Source organism: Cynocephalus volans, chromosome 4, assembly GCF_027409185.1.
Source record: "Cynocephalus volans isolate mCynVol1 chromosome 4, mCynVol1.pri, whole genome shotgun sequence".
In the NCBI taxonomy this organism is placed as follows: domain Eukaryota; kingdom Metazoa; phylum Chordata; class Mammalia; order Dermoptera; family Cynocephalidae; genus Cynocephalus; species Cynocephalus volans.
Window position 1 is genome coordinate 155,910,283 of NC_084463.1, and position 15,979 is coordinate 155,926,261.

Below are 15,979 nucleotides of genomic sequence, written 5' to 3' on the forward strand. Positions count from 1 at the left end.
ATCAGTATAGTTAGCTTATTCATCATTACACTATGCAGTCATTCTTTGTGTCCTTTGGCCAATTCCCCTGAGGACATTTTGTCTGATAATAAATTTCGCCTCCTGGCAATGCCATCTTCCCCTCTCCCCAAATCAAATGGTCATTTTGATGTCATTACCTCCGTTAGTCATGCATTCTTTAAGTGAAAGAACAGCAATGTGGTGTTGCCTCTGTGCAAAGATATAAATCAAAGTCCAGAGTCTGGGGTGGCCAATCATCTAACTTAACTGGTTCATGACATCTGCTGATGAGTTCAAAGAGACTCCCAGTGGCTTCTACTCCACTGATGTGTGGAAACATGAGCTGGCTGGAAGAAGAGTTTCACCCACAGATTTTACATTGATGCTGCAAGATCGTCGATGTTAATAGCTGGTCAACTATAATAGAAACAATAGTAAAAATAACGAGAATAAATATTGGTGGATCCACTACTGTGTTCTAAACATTATGCTAAGTGTTACACGTGTGTTACTCATTTAATCTCTCAAAAACTCTAAGAGGCAAATTTTATTATTATACCCATTTTACAGACAAGCTGAAGCACAGAGAGGATAGGAATTTGCCCAAGGTCACAAAACTTGCAATGGCAGAGCCATAATATCAATAAGCAACCTGGATTCAGAGACTAATGTCTTAATCTCTATACCAACATCTCCTAAGCTTTTTAGTCTTAGAATGCCTTCACGTCATTAAAAATTATTGAGGTCTCATTACACATTAATATAAAGGATATTTTTACTAAAATAATTATACTTTCCATAATAAAATAATTAGTGTGGAGAATGGCATTGATTTATATTTTTGCAAATCTCTTTAATGCAGTGGTTCCCAAACTCTACTGTGCATTCAAATCATCTGAGGAATATTTACAAACCCCAATGCACCACATACCAATTAAATCCAAATGTGGTAAGAGCCAGGCATCAGTAGTTTTTAAAGATTTCCACATGATTCCAGTGCAGAGCAGTTTGGAAGCCACTGCTTTACTCTCGCATAATAACTGGATTCTCTCAACGGCTTTGCATTCCATCTGGTATGATATCTTATATTCTGTAGCCTGCAGAGTACACCACTGTAAACTTGTGAAAAAGTTAAATAAGGTTTTGGTGTTATTATGAAAATAGTTTTGAGCTCATGTACCTCCTAAAAGGGTCTTGAGGACCACAGGGGACACCTAGATCACATTTTGAGCACCACCTGCCTTATACCCGTGTAATATTGCCTTCCACTGACTGAATATCTGCTAAGTATTAGAGATCTTACCTGTATTATCTCACTTGTCATGACAGCCTTCTGAGGTAGGTATGCTTTTGGTCACATACATAAAACCAAAGCTCGAAGTGGTTAACTTTTCTGAGACCACAGAGGAAGTATGATTTAGAACCAGGATTTGAATCAAGATCTCTAACTCCAAAACCTATTTTCCTGTGATACTTTTGCCATAGAAAAAAACTTACCATACTCAAGGAAACAAATTAACAGGCTTTCATGTCTGCTGTAGGCTGGAAGGACCTTAGGTCCATAGCTACATGTGCGAGGGTAGGGACAGGAAGATGGCAGGGGAAAAGCTTATTTTTAATTTTCCAGCGCAGTAAGATTTCTGATGCAAATTATTTGGCAACTGAGTGATCTTCAGATGTGTGATGTTTGAGATCCTTGTATATTTAAGGGCGAGGAACCCTTACACATACTTGCATGGACTTTTAAGTCAGATCTAGGTTTAAATGTCATTTTGTCACTTAAAGCTATGTGAACTGAACAAATTATCTAAACCTTGTGGGCTTTAAATTCCTAGACTGAAATGCAATAATAATACCTACCTAATGGGTTTGCCATAAACCTTAAATGAAATACATGAAGTGATTGTATCAGTGCTTGGATCTTAAAACTCAATTAGTAACTAATAGAAGTTCTTAAAAATTACTAATTGAGATTTTCTTGCTTTCTAAATATCACTTACTAGGTGTGTAAATGGACCAGTTTCCCTCATTTCTTAACTTTAGTTTATGCAATTAGAAAACAAAATCAATACTATATGTGTTATAGACTTTTATATGAACAGTAGTTGGCATGTAAGTAGGGATTCAACTAATGTTATTTTCCTAGCTTAACTATGTAAAGTAGTCCCTCAGAGTGGAGAGAAAACCTTATAAACGATAAAGCACTTAAATACTCAAATATATATTTTCCTTAGTGTGAATTATTTATAAGTACTACACTGGGATTTTCTGATTTAAGTTGCAATTAGATCTTTAGCCTCATCTCTGAGGGACCCTGCAATTCCCTTACCAACTCTCTGAAACCAAAACCTTCCAACAGCAGATAATACTGGGGGTCAGGGCCTTGCTGAGCAGTTGGGATCATGCCATAATGTTACTTCCTAATCCTGAATAGTCTGTTTAAAATTACCTGGATGGAGAAAGAGCCAAAGCAAAAGCATTGCATCTCATAGCACTGTAGAGGACACAGCAATCAGAAAAATCAACCCTATGTTCAAGGGACATGGAGACCAATGGCTGAGCAAGGAAAGGACAGAAATTACTATGATGAAGAACGTAGCTTTCATAAGAGAGACAAAATGTTTCAAGGATTCAAAAAAATTTGAGTGCTAGGAGGTGAGAGGAATAAAGGAAATTCATATCAAGCAAATACTAACTATATAAAATTTGGTATACTTTTATGTAGACTTTAAGAGATCATCTTTTGGGAGAGAGAAGGCCACTAGATATGACAAGAAGTTTAATTCAAAGAGAAATATTTTAAATGTGTCCTTTTAAATATGCTCAAACATTACAGAAGGCAGGAGTGGGGTGGTGAATCTAAGAAGATGCTATTGACAAATCCAAATTGCAGTGGTAATTTCAGTAGTCTCAAGCACTGAAAGGTCAATCAGTTCAAATCAGCAAAGACAAAGTAAAAGTTTATTTATTCAAATAAGTCAAATTCAAGTTCATTTGTGAAGAATCACACATAGAGCCACCTAAGTTATCTTGTTGGCCATAAAGACCAAAATAGGAAACAACCCAAGACTTACTGGGGTAAAATAGTGCTTAAACAGAGAAAAGGATGAAAAAGATTGGGCTGGGCAACCCCAATTCAAGCCTCTCTAATGCCATACATTTGACAAGTCCTCACTCTGTTCCCATGCTCACTAAAATTAAGGCATATATCTCTAACCACCCCACCATCCTGGACTCAATCCTCAAGACCCACAATCATTCAAAACTCAGACCCTAAACCATTATAATCCCTGTCACCAACCATTCAAGCATTTCCGCAGATATGCATAGACCCACAACTAGAATTTCAAATGGATGGTTCATCATTTTCACTCCCCTTCTCTCTAAAGCATTTCTGAGAGATGATGGCATGGCTTTTACTTGAGAATTCTTGGTAACGGTGAGCTATCTATTCAAATGGTAGCCTGTTCAACTAATGAACTGCTTTAGTAGTGGGGAGATGGCATTTCTTTCTTTTGCACCAAAATCAGCCTCCCAGGAACAACTTCTAGCCACTTCCAAACCATCATAAACAAAGGAGAGACAAAGGAAGAAAGAAAAGAGGAGAGAGATGAATTAACCTCAGATCAGGTAATGGAGCTGCCATATTTCAGCCCTTTAGATTAAATGAACAAATAAGTACCTACTATAGCTCTCTGTCCCTAATAAAATAAAGCAATGGACATGGAAATTAAAAAGTAATTTTAAAGTAAAGTAAATTTTAAAATTCAACATATGAATAAAAAGGTTGTATATAGCGGAGGGAGAGGAGTAACAAAATCTTTGGGCAAAACTTTGTTTCACATCCCCAATTGTTTAGACTCTCCTGGTGCCACCAACTTACCCCCATTTCCCCACTTGATCTAGCAGTGGGCCTGATGGCCGTGTGCAGCTCTAGCCCAGACTGATAAGGGAAGGAACACACTGATTAGAGAAGAAAGAAAAAGGCAGGTTTGTAAGTAAAAGTACTATTTCCATTTATATCCCCAAATATGGAGGCTGACTCTTGCCTCAAGCTCCTGGGTACATGTTCTTGCTACCAAACTATATTTTTAGGCAGTTTCTGCTAAATCTAACATGAGATATGCATGGTCTACTAGAACGCTAAGTGTGAGCAAATGAGGACATTATTAGGAGATGAAAAAGTACAACACTTCCAAATGCATGGGCTCAGTGATTCTTGAGTCTCTGCATGGATGCCTCCTCCCCACCTACTCATCTCTAAAAGTGAAGCAAGAAGGTAAAAGTCAGTCCTAACAGCCCATCTTTGGAGAATTTCTAGAGCCCTTCTTGCCCTTGGGGACCCACCATTGACACCTGCTTACAGGGTGGGGGCTGTAGAAGTTCTAATTAAGGTAGCATGAAGCACATCAGCCAGTCCCCTGGGGTCTTTTTCAAGAAGTGAAACCTCCTGGTAAGGCAGAAACTTTTTTGTATCTCCTTTGGCTCTGGTAAGTGTATATTAAACCAAAGTAATTGAAGCAAAGCTCAAGGTAGCAGAAGCTACTGATTTCCTGTCACCTGGTATCTATCAGAGATCTCAGCCCCAGGCTTAGCCTATCTCATTCACCCTCCCTGCGTACTTGAGAAATAGCGGCATCGGACTGAACTCGACAGCTAGCATCCTTGAGCCCTGCAACATTGGAGACTTAGGTAAGAAATCAAATTGATTTCTTTAAATGACTAAAAGGGGGTGACGAATAAGGCATAGGTGGTTTTGGAGCCTGGAGAGTCTCGGTCTTACTTCTAGGGCTTCCCTGGTCAGACTTTCTAATAGTGTCCCGATTTGAGGAGGGGTGATATCAAGGCTTGCTGCCCAACAACTCCCTTAACCACTCTCCCACTCAAGAATTACCCTAGGCAATCAAACGTGAGTAATTCTACAAAAGTAGTAGATTGCAGCACGTAGGTTAAAGCATGGTTTCTAACCTGTTGGGTTCAAACTGGAGTTCTATCGCTTGCTAGCCATATAACCCTAGTCAAATTACTCAACCTCTACGTGCTGCAGTTTCCTCATCTACAAAATGGGGGCAATGTAATACCCACTGCATTATGAAGAGTAAATGAGCTAAAATCCTGAAGGCATTACGACTGCCTGGTACCAAGTAAGAAAATAATCAATCATGGTCATGATCAAAACTGTATTCCTCTTACTTTAAATGCTTTTGCCTCCAAAGATATCCCGTTAAATGTAAATATACCTAGATTATGTTAAACCTTATAGGCTAACATTTTCTGGGGGGATTGGTGGACACCAAACTGAGCATAAAATCCTGACTCAAACCCATCACATAAGAAGCCAACAGTGAGAACAGGCATTGGAGATGAGGAAGCGTTAAGGAAGGGTAACAAAGATTGATATATAAGTGATTCTCTTTTTCTCATAAAATGGCTTGATCTCACTGATTTCAGGGGAGGTGAATTATCACCTTGTGCCCTGAGGAAGTAGTTGAGTTTGATGTTCAGTTTAACCTTTCTTGAGCTCATAGTATGCAGGAAACAGGTTCCCTATGGAATCCTAGTAGGACATGCAATTCCCTTAAGGAATTTACACTCCATTAGAGGAGTTAGAACATAACACTAAGAAGAAAGCAGTTGGTGAGAGACAAGGAATGCAAACAGCTATGGTCTTTGAAGGAGAAATCCTTGCAATCAGGTGAAGAAACAGCCTCAGGTGATGTTAATATCTACTTGAGAGTTTGACTGAAAGTGAAGAGGGAGCCAGAAGGACCTTTTTAGAGAGGATTCAGAGAAGAAAGCAGAAGACATGTCCAGACCAGTGGCTCTGGTGGGGAGTAGCAAAATATGAGCTTTGGAAGTCACGTAGGGCTGAACTGTAAAAGCTTTGAGGGACGAGGTGAAGGGCTTCTCCGGTAGGCAACAGGTCAACACAAGAGTTTAATTAAGCTCAGGAAGAGCATGACTTAGGCAGTCATTTAGGGAGTTTGATCTAGCAGCCTTGTGGAGAATAGATTTAAAAAAAGAAAGAGGAAAGGCAGAAAAACAAGATTTTTGTGCTAAACCAGGGAAGAAAATGACAACAAAACTCATGGGGTGATACTGGATGTAAGAAAAAGATCCATGTATGAGATACATAGCAGAGGTAGAAATGGCACAGCTTGACTGTTGATTAAACGTGGGAGATGAAAGAACTGGAGTGAGAGATGGCTCCAACTTTTTACACCTGGATGACAGGGGAAACAGAAGTGAAGCAATCTGAGGCATGAGGCCTGAGAAAAGACCATTGACTTTGCAGCACAATCTTTGAACAGAGCAGTTTCAGTTGAACGACTGGCAGAAACTAGTTGCTAAGCACTGAGGAATGAGTGGGTGGTGAGAAAGTAGAGGAAGAGAGTGGACCGTGACGCTCTGAAGAAGCTGGGGGGAAAAGGGGAGACGGCAGAGAAGATCGCTAGATTCAAGGAAAGGGGCTTTGGGACTGGGGGACACAATTTAGTCATGAAAAAGGGTTCAGTAGTGATAATTATTTATCGAGTATTTAGTACCTTATCAAGTGCACATTATCTCATGTTCTCAAAACAATAGTTTGAAATAGGCAAAGCAACTATTATCCTAAATTTATAGGGAGATCACAAAAGTAGCAAGCAACAGAGCTGGGACTAACTCTTTCTGCTACATAATGCCACAAAGTGAGAGACTATGGATGCCGGGGAGAACCAATTTCTTGGAAGGGCTAATAATGTCTGGGTGAAAGGAGATGGGCTGAAGCACACAGAGGGAAAAGAAGTGAGAACATTCCTCAGAGACAAGTGCACAGGAGGCTGGAAAGGTAAAAATGCAAAGCTACTTTGAGTGGCAAAGGAGGAAGTTGTAACAAAAGTCAGCCAGCTTTGAACTTCTTAGTAAATGATGTAACTATTGGACCTAAAAGTCATTATTCAAACCAAAACCCATAAAGGCTGTGAGATCTTCTTCAGTGGATGGGCATGAAAACAGCTGAGCCTTAAAAAAATCATAAAAGATTTGCAGACGTTGCTGAGAGTAATAAAGTGGGGTAGCATGTGATAAATTAAGTCCTGATTTTAATATCAGAGCTGATTTTAATATTTGAAAATAAAATCCTGTTGTTATCCTATTTTGACCACTAACCCCTACTAATCTACCAACTAGTCTTTGAGCATTACTGTGCACTGGGCACTGTTTAAGTCACCGTGAATAACTTTTTTTTTTAACGATAAGACAAAGCTGTGGGAATCTACAATCACATACTTAGGAGTATGTGGGCTGGTGTTATGTATTCCCATGGAATGAAATTTTTTCATTACACAGTCAGCCTACAATGTGTTGGCACAAGGAAAAATAAATATATATGTAATATATATCTATAAATATATCTATAATATATGGACATATATATTTCCATAAAAACTAAGTAGCATATAGATAGTTATGTTTTTGTTTATAAACAACTATTCTATAGCAACATTTGTTGACAGCTTTACAGAAATATAGTTGCCATAGTGAGATACCATTTTAACAGAGAAATAAAACATCCCCCTTCCTCTCCTCATCCCCCTTCATGGTCATTACTGTCATTAGGCAATACAGACACAATCTGAGTAGAATTTTCTTACAAAAAAAGGTTTGATCTCACCAATAATACAGACACAGGCTTAATCAAGCAGTTGATAAGTAAGGAGAAATTAAAACAATGTTAGTTCAAACATCTCCTTTGTTCTAAACAACTGATGACCTTTGCACTTGAAGTTGTCTTTACTAAAACTACCCCTTTGGAAAGAAGTGTAATGACTCCCAGCTCATTCCATAATTGCTGTAGGACCTCAGGAAAATTAATTAACCTCTCTGAACCTCCATTTCCACATCTTCAAAAAGGAGACAGAATGCCTATTTACTAAGGAAGGTGTTGGGAGAATTGGAAATGCACAGATGATATCCCTGGTATGTAGTAGTTGCTCAGTAAACAACTATCACTATCTGATCTAACCTGTGGCAATGCAGAAAGAGCATCACCAGCAAAGCCATGGTGACTGCCTTCCAGTTTAGCTCTGTTACTAAGCGCAAGGCATTTGTCAAGGCACGTCCCATCCCCAGGCTGCAGTTCCCTCATTTGTAAAGTGAACAGAATGATTTCTGAGGTTCTAACTAGCTCTAGAAATTCTTCCTGGTGACCAGAATTTGTACGCAAACTCCTTATGGAGCTACATTATTATATTCCTTTTTGTTGGTGGTTCTGTGAGGTGGTTTGTAGTACAAAGCATATCCCAGGACCATATGACATCTGCTAATCTAGGGCGGGGGGAAAAATCAAGTGAGAAACACCCAAGCAAAGTCTCTTCTCTTCCCTCCAGCCCATACCACTGACAGATCATCTGTTTTCAATCTATTGATAGTCATCCAAATAGCACATATATTTGATGCAAAACGGAACGGGTGCAGAAGAGGAAGGCTGAATTCCTATTCCCCATAGGAGACAAAGCAGCCTGGTATCACAGATACCTCATTTGATAAGTCTACATCCTCATTTTAAATCTTTAATGATTATGTAACTTTGAACAAGTTACCTAAGTTCTCTGGGCCCTTGTTTCCTCTTCTATAAAATAGAGGCAGTGATTCATCCTTAGTCTACTCCATGAGGTTCAAACAAGAAATCGTGTGAAATTTGTTTGTAACTATAATGCAGGTACAAATGTGATAGAGTCCCAACCACCTGTCTTATAGCATACCAACAGCTGCCCTGCTCTGTGGGTCTTTGGCAAGACAAGCAACCTGGATAGACGGTCTTGATTTCCAAGGCCCCTTATCTGACTTAACAGTCAGTAAAGATGAGACCAAAGATGTGTCCCCAAAGAGGGATTTCCAGGGGGGCCCAGGAAAGACCCAACAGAATTCACGTAAATGGTTGACATAAGCAAATAAATGCCGAAAGGAAGCACAAGATGAAGACTGATCAGTCTTAACATGATAGAGCTAGAAAGGACCTTGTTAATCACCTTCTCACTTCAGAAATGGATAAATCATGAATGCTAACAAGTAGCATTTACTACCCTCTTCCTATGTACTAGCCACACTCACATGTTAAGTCACTTATTTCTTACAAGATCTCTGTGAGAGAGGTTTTGTTAATCATTTTACAGATGGATGAAATAGAAACTAATGTTCAGAAAGGTAAAAAGAAGAACAAAAATAGCAACAGAAACAGATAATATTTATTCAGACATGGGTGCTCTGCATACATTCATTTCTTCAATAATATTTACTAAGAAGCTACGAGGGGTATTAGTATCCAAGTGTTATTTTAGATACTGAACTAGAACAAAATCTCTACTTTGATGGAACTTACACTCTACACAGGGAGAGACAGACAATAAAACAAGTAAATAAGATAATTTCCCACAGTTATAAGTGCCATGAAGCAAATAAAATAAGATGCTGAGAGAGAGCAAACCGGAGTATGCAGTACAGATTGAGGGTTCAGGGAAGGCTTGTCTAAGGAGCTGACGTTTGAGCTGCACCTGAATGAAGACACCAGCCACGGACAGACCGTCAGCCCATTGATAGCAACCTATGAGATGAGAATTATTATTATTCCTGCTTTACAGCTGAAGAACCTGAGGCCCAGAGAATTTAGAGAACTTGCCCAAAGTTTCAGAGCAAAAAGAATCACTATTTTAACCTAATCGATCTGACTCAAGAGGCCATGGTCTTACATGCAATATAAAGAGAGCTTTCTTCACGTGACTTGCTCAAGATCACAGAGTTAGATGCAGAGGAAGGCCTAGGATGGGGCCCTCCTGATTCTAAGGACAGTCCTCACCACACTCTGTCATGATACCTCTGGCCTATCACAATGGACGAAGGCAGATAAACACAAGGACATGGACAAGCCAAAAGAAAATACATTTCCCAATGTTAAAGCATAAGAAAAGCATCCAGGGATGAGACAGGACACATGGACATACATACATGGGTGTTCTCTACAAAGATAAAGTATGCCCAAAACACAGTAGTCAAGGATACTGGAAGGGACTCCAGGGTCCATATGTCTTTCCTAAGATAGCCCCTCCAAATCCTTTCTCAGAACTCGGAAGCAGGCCTTCCCTCAGATCCAAGGCCACCAAGAAGAAGCCATATCTACCCTCAATGACACCCGTGCAAGGAATACTAAGAGAAGCTCTCAGATGCATGACACAAGAAAAGACTGCCGAAAATCTTGTTCTCACTCACCTCATTATTTGTTTTATTTTTAGGAGTTTTGAGAGCAAAATGATGACACCCAGAAATTCAATGAGTGGGCCTTTCCCAGCAGAGCCTATAAAAGGCCCCATCGCCATGCAACCTCTTCACAAAGCAATCCCCAGGAGGATGTCTTCACTGGTGGGCCCCACGCAAAGCTTCTTTAGAAGGGAATCTAAGGCTTTGGGGGTAAGTCAGTTGCCCTCCATTCCGTATCCTAGGCATTCTCTGGCCAAGGGAAGCTGATGCTGCAGGCTATGTACAGAATTCAATCCAACTCGAAGGGATGTGATCCAACCTGATGTGTTCTTTACGTCTGACACAGTGGGCCAAGTCGGGTACATCAGAGAGGTTATCACCTGGATCACCTTAAGGTGATCTTATGTCACCTTTTGGTGTGGGGGCTTGTGTGTTTAGGGCTCTCCCATCCCAGTTCACAGCCAGAATCTCAGGCATACCTGCTCCTTGGAAATGTCCCATGTAGTGGGGAAAATGGATCTGAGCAAGAAAAAGACAAAATGTTTGGCACTTCCACTGCTGCGTTTAGGCATTTTGCGAGTCAGGAGCCGGGACTTCCAACCGTACCTTTGCCTTCCAAGAATGATGAGTTCAGTTCATCCATCAGTGCCCCTTCTTCTCTCCCCAGGCAGTCCAGATCATGAATGGGCTCTTCCATATTGCCCTGGGGGGTCTCTTGATGATCCCCATGGGGGTCTATGCACCCATCTCTGTGACTGTGTGGTACCCTCTCTGGGGAGGCATTCTGGTGAGTAAAAAATAACAACCATTTGGGGAATGGTACAGACAAAAACGTTAAAAATATCCACAGGGATATGTCAGAGTATTTCTGAGTTGCAGAAAATATGTGGATAGGAAATACGTCACTGGGTTAAAATAATTAAGTGGGAAGAGAGGTTGATTGATTTGAGCATGTTGAGAGTCAGTGGCCGTGCTTCATTTGGGGAACAATGTTCTGCATGGATCTACACAGGGATTGTTCAAAGCAGGACCTCGCCATAGTCAATTTTGGTACAGACAGAGGCACTAGACATTTGGCATGGCATTTTGGAAAGCCAAATGGAACAGGAGCATCCCCCTTCCTCCCATCTGCTCCTTCTTCCCTACAGTTCTGTTCAGTTACTATGGCACCTGGTGAAATTAGTCCCATCCCAAATAACTCTCTTATCAGCAGAGCAGCACTGCTCTTGGCTGCTTTGTGTACGTGTTTTTCAAACTTGTAACCCTGCCTGGGTGTGTCATGGGGCAGTGATGTTTATTTCCCCATGACACTATTCATAGTTGCCACTATAAAGCTGAGTCCAGGATTAAAATTTTCAGAACAAGGAAAGATGAGTTACAGCAAAAATTTCTTCCATTTTATAGCCTGAACATTAGAAAAGATGAAAAATAATCATCATCATTTCCTGTAACAGCCAACATTTTAATGCAGCGCCTATACCGTTCAAGACAGATATTTCCTTATACAGCGAATTACTCTTCATTGGCATCGAAGTAACTTAAATCATGTGAACCCCAAGCTACATTTCCACAAATTTAAACAAAAACAAAAAATAAAACTTTTAAATTCATAGTGTGAATATTAACTGGCAAAGAAATGTGAGTTTTGTCTCTTTCATCTTATTATAGTCCTAGTCACATCTCACCAGAGGGTTGAACAGCTGTCATGGAGTGAATGTAGTTGAACCTGAATAAAGGAGAAATATGACTGCAGAAAAACAAATAAACCTGATAAAAATGGGTGGATAGTTTAGTGAAAGTGGCTGAAAGTGTAGATGGCTTCTTTACAACCAACTCTTGATGTTTAAAAAATGATCTCTTTCTCTCCCTTTGCTCCTACCTATCTCCCACCCCCAACTCTCTTTTTTACAGTACATTATTTCTGGATCACTCCTGGCAGCAGCAGAAAAAAACTCCAGGAAGGGTTTGGCAAGTAACCGTATGTCCTTCTTTCCCACACGTCAGAGAAATATCTATTGACTCAGTTGAAAACAGGGACCTTTAAAGGAGGCTTGGAATCACAGACTCTCAACCCTAAAAAGCAAAAGATCTTTCACAATGCTGTTGAGATTTTATTCGTGAAAAACTTGGAAATGAGATCTACCTGAAGTATGTCCATGGAAACAGAACTTCAGGCAGATCTATGAAGACCATACCCACAGTCTTGTGAATGTCAAATGTTGTGTGAAAATAGTAGACCTGTTTGAAAGCTATGTCATTTCTCCCAGACCATCATTTAGGAAAATTACCTGATCAGTGTTGTGATTGATTCAAGTTGTAGCTAAGATAGAAACTTAAGCTGTAATCTTGAGTGAGTAAGGTTACCTCTACACACTTCTGAGTTTTCACCTATAAAATAGAGGTAATAGTCCTGGCTGCATATGAAATCAGCATAAGGGTGAAATGGGATAATACATGTGACAGTGTTTCAGAGGCTATAAAAGCTACAGTGTGGTCTTGTTCATATAACTCCTAAGGACTCATTTACACCAAGGAAGATGCTACCCTACAGAGCTCCCAGTTCTGCATGGGTAAAGAAGAGCTTACCAGCAAATTTCCTCCCAAGAAAACCCTGCCCCAACACTTTTTTATTTACTAAATTGAGTCACTTTTAAGTCCATAAGGGACTGAGTGAATTGAGATGGTTCCTCTCTAAAAGTGGCCTGACAAACTCAGTTTTGGGAGGCGGGGGGGGAAGTGTTTATGAAAATCAAATTATTCTATTCTCCAAATATAGCCAGACCTACTGACCTTCCATCTGTAGGTCATATAGCCCAGCATGAAATATTTGTGTCATAAAATAATCATCAGTAATCTCATACCATTATGGTACTGTCACATATTTTCCTGTTTCAACCTTTTATTATCCCTGTAAAGTAGAGCATACACACTGACATTCTCTTACCTATACTACCCAGAGACATCAGCCCTACTTTTATGTTGAAAGATGGTTGACTGGAGCTGATTGCAACCTGTGTCAATGGGCAGTAGGCGGTGGTGGTGATAGTGTTGCTGCTATTTTTGTTACCGTTCAATGGTACAGAACTAGAAGGTTCTATCTGCTCCTTCCCAACCTACATGCACAACACCATCCCACTTAAAGTGCAATGCAAGAAGCTCCTCCTCTCTCTTCCATCTACCTCTTATGCAGACAGATGATAATCTGGATACTATTTATGTTCATTTAGTCAACGAAGACTTATTAAATGCCCAATAGGATGATGGCAGTGGAAGAGAAGGAAGTACAAGGATATAAGATATAAGAATTAAGTGTCACTCCTAGAAATTTGTCTTGATAAACTGAATGGATGGTGATGGCATAAAATGAGGTGGGGAAGACTGAAAAGGAACAGCATAGAGAGATGGTTTTATTTTACAGTGACAAAGAGGCTAAAAACAACTGAGAGAAGAACTTCAGTATAATTTGGGTGTAGTGCCTTTGTGAGTCAGGGGAATGGCATGTAGAATTCCTTCCCAGCTTACATTTCCAAATAGAAATCAAACCCAATTAATAAATCTTTTTGTCTTCTTTTCAGGTCAGAGGGAATATTATAATGAACTCATTAAGCCTCTTTGCTGCCATTTCTGGAATAATCCTTTTGCTCATGGACATACTCAATATTACAGTTTCCCATTTTTTAAAAATCGAGAGTCTGAATCTTATTAAAGGTCCCATGCCATTTATTAACATATATAACTGTGAATCGGCTGAGAAAAACTCTCCATCCATGCAATACTGTTACAGCACACAATCTGTGTTTTTGGTAAGTGTGAAATTGGATTTCTTCCCAGCAAGGAAGTATGACATTTTTATTATTGGCAGCAACTCTGGATTCAGAGTATCTGGGTCTGCTACTTATTGCTCTGTGGCTTTGGGAAAGAATTTGAACCACACTCTGCCTCAATTTTTTCAACTGTAAAATGGGTATGGTAATACACTTTCTTCAGAGTTCTTCTGAGGAACAAATGAGTTAATATATGCAATGCACTTGGAACAGTGCTGGTACATAGAAAGTGCTATGTAAATGTTTGACTTAACATTAATTATTCTTAACATTAAAGGTATTAATATTTATCATTATTACTACGTAAGATGAACATGGAATACCTAAGATGTTATGTACATCTTTTGCCTCAAGGAGTTTTTAATGTGGAGTTTGAAGAGGGAAAAAAAATGCTTCTCCCAAGTGTGAAGAGGTTTCCTTGATGTGATACCATATCACCCAAAGCTGGATACAGTTTAATTTGGGACTCAGTACTTATTCTTTACAACATAAAATTTTTCTTCCACTGATTATTCCTGCCTCACTTTCTAAGAGCAACTTGCAACAACCATCTGTTGTATGTCAGAAGTTGTGTTAAAAGCTTAGAGTTATAAAGACACCATCTTCTGTACTGGTAGTTCTTATAGCTAGTCATTACTTAGCTAAAGAATTGATCGTTTAATCATTTAATGTTAGTCCACAGTCTTTGTGCCATTTTTACACTTTTATTATTTCATCCTTCTGTTGTTTTCCAGGGCATTTTGTCAGTGATGCTGATCTTCACCTTCTTTCAGAATCTTGTGACAGCTGGCATCACTGAGAATGAATGGAAAAGAATGTGCTCCAAACCCAAAGCTGTAAGTAGTAGCCGCTGTGTCCATGACCTCCCTCTAAAAAATCCACATCTACAAAGAATAATTTATGAAAGTGTAATCTGATGAGACTTCAATAATAGGAGCTCATATTTCTGGAAAACAGAAAATACCAATAGTGAAGAAAAATGTCTTGAAATTTGAAATAAGTCCATAGTTAGAGGACACAGTTCTACAATATGTGCACCTTCTTACTAACCCTTCCTTCTGCTTCACTTCCAACTTCATCTTGATTTTGTGATTCAATACTTAACGTGTAAAAGCAAAATGGTTGAAGGTTGAGGCTGATTAAAGTCACTAGTTCTTTGACTTCCTTCCTCAATGTTACCCTCTTTCTCCTACACATTTTCACCTAATTCCTCTTCCAAAACAATAGATTCAAAGAGGCTCCACAATTGGGAAATATGAATATTCCAGTGATTTATCTATTAACAACTGCTTCAGAACCATCGATAGATTTAGATGATAGATTTTTAAATTATCACTCTTTCATTTTGCAAATGAAGAAAATAGGATCAGAGAGAGAATTACATTCCCAGCATTATATTCACTAAAGGCAAATCAGAACTAGATTCTAAATTCCTCTATAATTGCAGCATTCTTTTCCCAATACCATATGATCATTTCAGGCAAAGTGGCAAATGCCTGCCTGCTGCTCTTGAAAATTTACTTAAACTTGAGTTTTGATAAGTGATTTGATAAACAGCTGAGCACCTTGGAAATCATCCTGGTATTTGAAGGTATATAGTAACATAAGTAGCCTAAAAACTAGGAGGTATTTGATACATACTTGTAGAGATGGTTGAGAAAGGTGCCAATGGTAAAGGTTGGGAAAAGTTTGTTTAATTTGTGTTCTAGAATGTGGTTCTCCTGTCAGCTGAAGAAAGAAAAGAACAAGCAATTGAAATAGAAGAAGAAATGGTTGAGCTAACTGAAATATCTTCTCAGCCAAAGAATGAAGAAGACATTGAAATTATTCCAGTTCAAGAAGAAGAAGAAACAGAAATAAATTTTCCAGAACCTCCCCAAGATCAGGAATCCTCACCAATAGAAAATGACAGCTCTCCTTAA

At 39.3% G+C, this 15,979-nt stretch overlaps 1 protein-coding gene across 1 annotated transcript; it reads left to right on the forward strand.

Moving 5' to 3' along the window:
• The first annotated feature begins 10,284 nt into the window (after nt 1-10,284).
• MS4A1 (membrane spanning 4-domains A1) lies at nt 10,285-15,979 on the forward strand. The gene is made up of 6 exons (XM_063095913.1): nt 10,285-10,443; nt 10,901-11,020; nt 12,145-12,201; nt 13,809-14,036; nt 14,792-14,893; nt 15,767-15,979. The coding sequence occupies exons 1-6, from the start codon at nt 10,285-10,287 to the stop codon at nt 15,977-15,979; spliced, it is 879 nt and encodes a 292-aa protein (XP_062951983.1).

What these genes read in the sequence shown, in the direction of transcription:
- MS4A1 (XM_063095913.1), top strand. Translation starts at nt 10,285, where the DNA reads ATGATGACACCCAGAAATTCAATGAGTGGGCCTTTCCCAGCAGAGCCT. An exon ending in AAAACTCCAGGAAGGGTTTG is followed by an intron (nt 12,202 to 13,808) that starts GCAAGTAACCGT and finishes TCTTCTTTTCAG; the next exon opens with GTCAGAGGGAATATTATAAT. An exon ending in TGTGCTCCAAACCCAAAGCT is followed by an intron (nt 14,894 to 15,766) that starts GTAAGTAGTAGC and finishes TTTGTGTTCTAG; the next exon opens with AATGTGGTTCTCCTGTCAGC.